Source organism: Aplysia californica, unplaced genomic scaffold, assembly GCF_000002075.1.
Source record: "Aplysia californica isolate F4 #8 unplaced genomic scaffold, AplCal3.0 scaffold00731, whole genome shotgun sequence".
In the NCBI taxonomy this organism is placed as follows: Eukaryota; Metazoa; Mollusca; class Gastropoda; order Aplysiida; family Aplysiidae; genus Aplysia; species Aplysia californica.
In genome coordinates this window covers 4,422-11,921 of record NW_004798001.1, presented here as the reverse complement: position 1 = coordinate 11,921, position 7,500 = coordinate 4,422, and the positions used below count along the sequence as shown (strand labels likewise).

At 41.5% G+C, this 7,500-nt stretch overlaps 1 protein-coding gene across 1 annotated transcript in view; it reads left to right on the top strand.

Moving 5' to 3' along the window:
* LOC101862452 (armadillo repeat-containing protein 7) overlaps positions 1 to 1,877 on the top strand; it is a 7,985-nt gene extending 6,108 nt beyond the window's left edge. The window contains exon 7 of the mRNA XM_005108889.3: positions 1,722 to 1,877. Coding sequence (XP_005108946.1) covers positions 1,722 to 1,805 — 84 coding nt within the window. The 3' untranslated portion in view covers positions 1,806 to 1,877. The remainder of the gene's footprint in view (positions 1 to 1,721) is intronic.
* The last annotated feature ends 5,623 nt before the right edge of the window (positions 1,878 to 7,500 follow it).

Below are 7,500 nucleotides of genomic sequence, written 5' to 3'. Positions count from 1 at the left end.
ATCTTTTATACCTTTAATCAAAGTTGTTGAGCCAAAAACCAAATATTTGATAAAAATTCCCAAACCTGCGGAAAAATGCCAGTTACTTGAATTTCATTATTTTGACGAGTGCCAGATTTCACTACACTACCTCACATATATTAGAATCGTTAGCAGAAGACCATGATGTATTGATACACTCCACTGTGTGCAGAGTAAGTAACTGCTGTTCAACTGGCATCTGTTGGTGCAAATGTCAGGCTCTTCCCCTTACAATCAAAACTCAAGAGTTTGATTCTCATTTCAGGTAGATATTTTACAGAGTGTCTATTAAAATTAAAATTTTTTTTTATTATAGTAGACGGTTTTGCGGCGCTCGCAACTGCATACGGTCATATGAGCATCAAGGGGTGAGTGTCAACTGAGAAGTCTTTACAAGGAATCCGACTTACTCTGCTCCCCTCTCTAGCTTCAACATCACAAGGTCTGCTTCGACTATCAAGGCACCTCGGAAATAGCAGGTCACAAGAGAGTGACAAACATACAAAAGAAGTAGAGGAAAATGACAATAGTAAGGATTAGGAAAGAAAAAGCAGCAGTTCCCTGTTGTAGATCAGGCACAGTTATGAGTGTGACATGAATCAGCCCATTTACAATTCTACTGTGCTAGAACGAGAAATGTTCCCCCTTTGGGAATGGCCTAAAGACACTACAGTCAGTGGCACTGCCCAGGTTGGGGGAGGGGGGGGGTAAATAGAGTATCTCCGTCTTTCTGATGCAGTGGTGTCTACATGTGTCCCACTAAGTCTGGGTCGCGTCTGACAGGCATGGTCAAAATTGAAGTTGAAGCTCCTTTTCTTCTAAATGATCAAAATTGTTTATAAGGGCATCAAGTGTATAAATACCATCAATCACTGCTATTCATATACAGTATAACACGGATAGCTCGAATTCGTTGGGACTGGCCTTGGTAGTTCGAGGGATCCGTAGTTCTAGGGATACGTGAACAGTGTTATAGCATTTGCTGTGTCAGAAAAATCAAGGCAAGCAACAAAGATTGGGTCGGATCATAGATTGTTCTTTTTTTCGGCCATTATCCTAGATCAGATAGGTTAGATCTATGTCTACTGACTTGAATTTGAAATTGACTTATTGAGAATGAGAAACACGATGAGCAACGCTTTCGAGTTCAATCGGTAATGAGCCTACCGATACAAAGACAGTTTAACTGCGCAGGGCAATGTTAGCGGTCTTTAGTCTGCACCAATGGAACGCTGCCTTTTCAAATTTGTCAAAACATAAACAATTTGACAAGATAAGCATATCGCAACAGTAATCAACAACACAATGGCGAAACAATGCAGCCCTACCCCGCCTCTTTTACTGTCCATGTCTTTTTCCCTTTTTGAAAATTATTATTATTTTGTCTCAAGTGCACCTCAAAGGGTATTGGTTTTCGACCTCTACAGAGACGTAATTAATTCTACATTTCCGTGTTTGTGTTCGAGCTTCGGATAATTTTCTTACAAAGATAAAGAAGAAGAAGAAACAGGACCACAGGCACAGTTCGACGGATGCGTTACTTTGAGTAATCTGTGTTTGATCTATCTGGGTTATACTGTATTGCTGTACCGGTAATTTACGCTCTCACATGGTTTTATCTTAGTGTGTTACTTAAAGTTTGAGAGCATGACATTATGAAATGACCAATGTGACTCACTTACTGTTTTGTTTGTTTTCAGGACTATTGCACCAAAGATCAAATCGAAAAGGCAAAAGACGTCCAGAGGAAAATGGCAGCACAGTTCACCTCGCAGGAGAGCTGACATTTCATTTTCCGTTTTTATTTGATTTTCTTTATTTGAAACGAAATTACAGTGGTACAGAGATAACTCAAACAGGCTTAACTTGAATTCAAGGAGAGTGGATAGCTGGAACAGTATGCAGTTCCCAGGCTCAGCTGCTAAATTCTTTTCTTTGTACTGGCAGCACTGTTTTCTTGGGCACCTGCATTGATATGAGTGGTTGACGGGTGCTCTGGCGGGGTTTGTTTCTTCTTTCCTATCAAACATCTATCGTCCTTATCTCACCTTCTTCTTTTTTACGTTTGTTACCGTCTCATTCATGGGGACTCACAAACAAATTAATAGACAAGGAACAATGAGTAATCAAACACAACTTTATTGGCACTCTGTGCCTAGGGGGCAGACATCTTGGAACTCCCAAGAGAGGCCATTCACCACAAGAAAACATTTTTTTAAATCTAGGGTTGTTTCCCTTAGATTTTATATATATATATATATATATATATATATATATATATATGTATATATATATACACACACACACACACAGTAGTCTCCGCCTAAGATCCCTGTGCTCGGGAGCAAGGAAATGCGGGATCTTAGGCGAACCAGGATCTTAACTGACGAACCCAGTTGAGAATCTATGGTGACCCATGCTAAGGCTCACAATCGATAAAATGGTCTCCCTCCACTCTAAAATGAACTGACGTGACCGCTTGGTGGGTTTATGACGTATGGCGAGCTAAGAGTGGTTAACCTTGATGACCTATCACAGTGCATAGTGGGATGAGACGTGCCATTTTCACTTATTATCCTATCATGAGTCTCAAGATCTACGCTTATCCAGTTGCCCCTCGCCCTTACCTGTCGAAAATTTATAGCTTTCCATCTCTGAACGAGCCCCCCCCCCCCCCCTCCCCCAATCTGTCTCGCAAATTCTGGAGTAGAGACTACTTCTGCAGTGGTCAGGGAAGAGTTCACAGTTCATTGTGATCCTGCCTGGAGCGAACGTGTAGGCCCTACCCACCCAGTGAGTGATGTCAGTTTAGGGGGAGAGCTCAGGTGTGAGTGCGATGTGTGGGGAAAACAAACGTGTCGGTCAGTTCACACCCCGGTGTGATCCCGTCTGGGGCAAACATTGTATGGCTTCATCGAGTTTTACAACATGTATGTGATCACATTCACGATAGTGGCTGATCTTCGACGCGAATGACAGTTTATTGATCTCAACTTTTCACTCTTGGTTGATCGGCTGTCCCACCCGCGTTTTTGTTCCGCAAATTAAGATCTGAAACGCGGGATCTTAGCCGAATGTAGACCTTCAGAGTGAATCAGAGCGGGATCTTAGGGGTGACTTTTGTATAGTATAATTCTGTTTTCTTAAAACAGCGGGATCTTAATTAAGCGAACCAAGATCGTAAGCGGTGGGATCTTAGGCGGAGACTACTGGAGAGAGAGAGAGAGAGAGAGAGAGAGAGAGAGAGAGAGAGAGAGAGAGAGAGAGAGAGAGAGAGAGGGAGGGAGGGAGGGAGGGAGGGAGAGAGAGAGAGAGAGAGAGAGAGAGACTTCGAATGGTGTATATATATGGTGTATTTTTAAGTAATCCATCTTTTATGAAAATTCCCCAGACGCGGGCACGGAATGTTCTATTGAAGTAGTTGTCTAATCTAATGTACTTTGTGTACATGTTTGTTCCTGAAAACACTCCCGACATGGGCACTGAACTTTCTGTTAGGCTGAGGTCCTAGTTTCACACTATAAACATAATACTGAAAATTAACCCTCTAAATGCAACTCTACATGTCGAGTTTTTGTGGAGGCTGTATGATACGTCCTGATCTTGTGGTGTATGGGTTGTGCACACTTGTTTCGTAGGTCGTTGGTTCGACGACTTGTGTTGATGTTTGTTTTCTTAACTCATTCGTTGTTCTTTTCGGGGCTGATTGGCGTATGAAACGACGGTTGCGCCAGTATGTATGGCTGTTGCTCGTTTCAACGACGAATGATCGGGGTGTTTTGCAGTTAGCGGTGACTTGAGCAGGTTGCGAATTGTCCCCTTTTGATAGCTGAATGTGGACTTGGTCACCTGTTTCCACTGGTGGCAGCATATTATGTGCATTGCGGTTGTGGTACCTCTTCTGCCTGTTCTGGAGGTATTTACGTCTTTAAAAAATCGCTGTGGCTGACAGGCTTTGGCTCCAGTTGTTGACTGGTGGCTGGCAACACCAAACGGAGTTGTCGCCCCATGAGGAGTTGAGCAATTGATGTGGTGCCATCCACTGGTGTTGTGCGGTATTCCAGGATGCTGAGGATAGCACTCCGGCTATCAGCTTTGGCTTTATCCAGGATGAGCTTGACGGTCTGGACAGTCTTTTCAGCCAGTCCTTTGGATTGGGGGTAGCCAGGGCTTGATGTAATGTGTTTGAAATCCCAGGCGGTTGCGAAGGCTTTGAAAGTCTCTGCAGCAAACTGTGGACAAGTGTGTGTGTGGTTGTTTGAACATGAAGGTGTGGTTAGTGATTTCACAAGAAAGGTTTTTTTTTGTTGATTTTTCTTTTTGGTAAGTGTTTTACGGCGCTCGCAACTACATAAGGTCTTATGAGTGTGCGGGACACATTAAACAGTTGGTAGGAAATTTCGAATTTTGCCCAGGTGTCTGCCGAAGCCCACTTTTTTCGATTTTAGACCACCAATGGATCTTTAACGTGCGCAACTTGCTCATGAGACCTCTGTGATTTTTCGCCCTTGTCCGAGAAGGCTAGGTGTAGATCTTTCCTACCAGAAGATCAGGGATATGGCTGAAAGACATCTGTAAGAATGAGCCAAGGAATAGCAGTAAAAAGGCTACAGAAAAAGTCAGGAGCCCAGTGGAGGGGGTGGGGGCAGAAAGTGCAAACGAAAGCAGACGACAGAAAATTGCGAGAGAGCAGGAAAGGAGGTAAAAGGAGACAATTTTAGAGAAGAAAATTTTTCGGTCGCTACCTGGATTCGAACTTGGGACCTTTGAATGAGAGGCCAACACCTTAACCTCTAGGCCATGAGAGCCCCCCCAAGAAGGGTGTGCGGCCTGCTTTGACCAGTGTTTGTTAGATGGTCGGGATTGGGATCTGACATTAAAGCATTTTATTTTTAGCCATAAAGGTCACCAGCACCACTCTCTTCCTTTCTCTTGCTTCAGCAGTGACCAAGGCGTTCGCTCTTTCCCTCCTTGATGGCGGAAGAAAAGTCAGTCTCTTTCCTTGATTTTCTTTAATCTCCTTCTTTTTTTTTTTCTTCCATATATATCACAGTTTGCTTGAAGCATGGATTTCTTGAACACATTTTTCAACCCAGAACATGGAGATATTCATGCTTGACTGTATGTTTATATTATACCTGCCCCTACATTGCAAATCAGCCTATATTTAACCTCTCTTTCCAGTTTTTCATTCTCAAAATTTGATGAAGTTGGTCGTTATTTTTTTCAATGGCCCATCACAAACGATTCTTGTATAAAAAAAGTGTGTGTGATGTGTGTGTCTGCGATTGTGTGTGGGATCAACTCACTGAGACAGTGACTGTGAATTCTTGAATGCTGTCCAACCCATACTGACCGAACGTAGGGTTTTTAGTTGTATTTTTTTCTAGGATGGCGGTAAAGGTGCTTGTATAAATTTTTGCTATTTCTACATCCATTATCACTTTGTTGAAATAAATCATTTGTTATCGATTTTGCAGAGTTGTATTTGAAATATTTTAAATTTGTGCTCTGTTAAAGGTCAATGTTCAGAAAATGTCTTTTGTGTTTTTTGTACAGTATTGTTTCATGCTCTGCATCTGTCTCCCTTTTCTCTTTCTTCTCCTCCTCCCATCTATAGAAAATTTGAATGTATCCCTTAAGTTCTGTCATCAGTGGAAACTGATGTGTGGAGAACTGCAAAAAGAAATATTAAAAGTTGGCGAATGCTCTGGTGTGGTTTACTCCTTCTTTCCTATAAGAAATCTGTCGTCTCTATCTCCTCTCCTTCTTCTTTGTATTTGTTACTTTCTTGTAACACCTCTAATCTTTGGCACTTGTATGACCTTATTGTGTTGCAAGTGCCGTAAAATTCGTACTAAGACTAAACTTAGAAATAATTCAACAAAATTTCATTGCAATTTAGAATCAATTAGATAGAAGTCTTGATTACTAGCACAAATGTTGATTGTGATTTTATAATAATCAGAGGAATGAGGCAGCGTGGTGAAATCATGCGCTTGTCAAAATAATGAAAGTCAAGAAACTGGCATTTTTTCGCAGGTTTGGGAATTTTTCTTAAATTTTGGCTTTTAGGCTCAACCGTTTTCATGCCCACACAAGAACGTATAATTTATGTTTGAATTTTACCGAAAAACATTGATTAAAAGCATACAAAAGGTAAATTTTCAGTTTCCACAGACTCTCAAGCTAAGGAAATAACTCATCTTTTGCAGCCATTTTCTTGCTAATTTTACCTCTGGATACCAAGCAACCCCCACCTTCTTCAATTGCCTATATATTGACTTGTATCCAAGATAAATGGGTTTTTTTCATCAAAAGCAAGGCTTTAAGAGGATACCTTTCGCTCAATTGCCCCAAAATTGACGAGCTCCTGATTCCACCGTGTCGTGACACAATGCTGTGGCTCAGTCATAAAAATTACCGTATCGTGAAAAGATATCATAACTGATGAATAGGGCCTTACCTTCTTAATAATGTTGCATTATATTATTATGATAGATTTCTTTTTTTCTTTTTTTTTGGTAAATGCTTTACGATTCCCGCAGCTGCATAAGCTCATATGAGCGTGCGGGATACTTTAAACTTTTTTCAGTTGGAAGGAAACTGAATTTTGCCTGGGTGGCAGTCGAAGCATACTCTTATAATCGATTTTAGACCACCAAGGAATCTTTAAGGGGCGTAACTTGCACTCCAAGATTTTTGGCCCTTGTCTGAGAAGGCTAGATGTAGATTTTTCCTACCAGAAGATCAAGGGTGTGGCTAAAAGACAGCAGTAAGAAGGAGCCAAGGAGTAGCAGTAGAAAGGTTGCAGAAAGAGTCGGTAGCCCAGAGGCGTGACAAAGGAGGTGAGGGGGTGGGGGGCAGAAAGTGAAGACGAAAGCAGACGACAGAACATTGCTAGAGAGCAGGAAAGGAGGTGAAAAGAGACAATTTTAGAGAAGAACATTATTCGGTCGCTACCCGTATTCGAACCCGGGACCTTTGAATGAGAGGCCAACACTTAAACTTCTAGGCCACGAGAGCCCCCGCTTAACCATGAGTCATCTTCTGTTATAACAGTTGGGGCTTAGCCCAACTGAATCTCTCTCTCTCTCTCTCTCTCTCTCTCTCTCTCTCTCTCTCTCTCTCTCTCTCTCTCTCTCTCTTTTTTTTTTTACTCACGTGTGCATGTGCATACACAGACAGACACACACACACACACAAACACACAGACACACACACACACACACAGACTCTCATACAAACACACACTCTTCCACAAACACTCGTGTGCACAAAAACCATAACCATCTCAAAATACTGTTTGTACTTGTTTAACATTAATTTTAATGTGTATACTTTATTTTTTTAAACCAATTTTACGTGTCGCATCAGATTCCAGTCAACAATTCAAGGGATACAACCTACAGTTTCAAGAGAAAACTTATTTGCTTTTCTTTGTAATCTCCCCTAGTTCTATTATTTTTTTTATATATA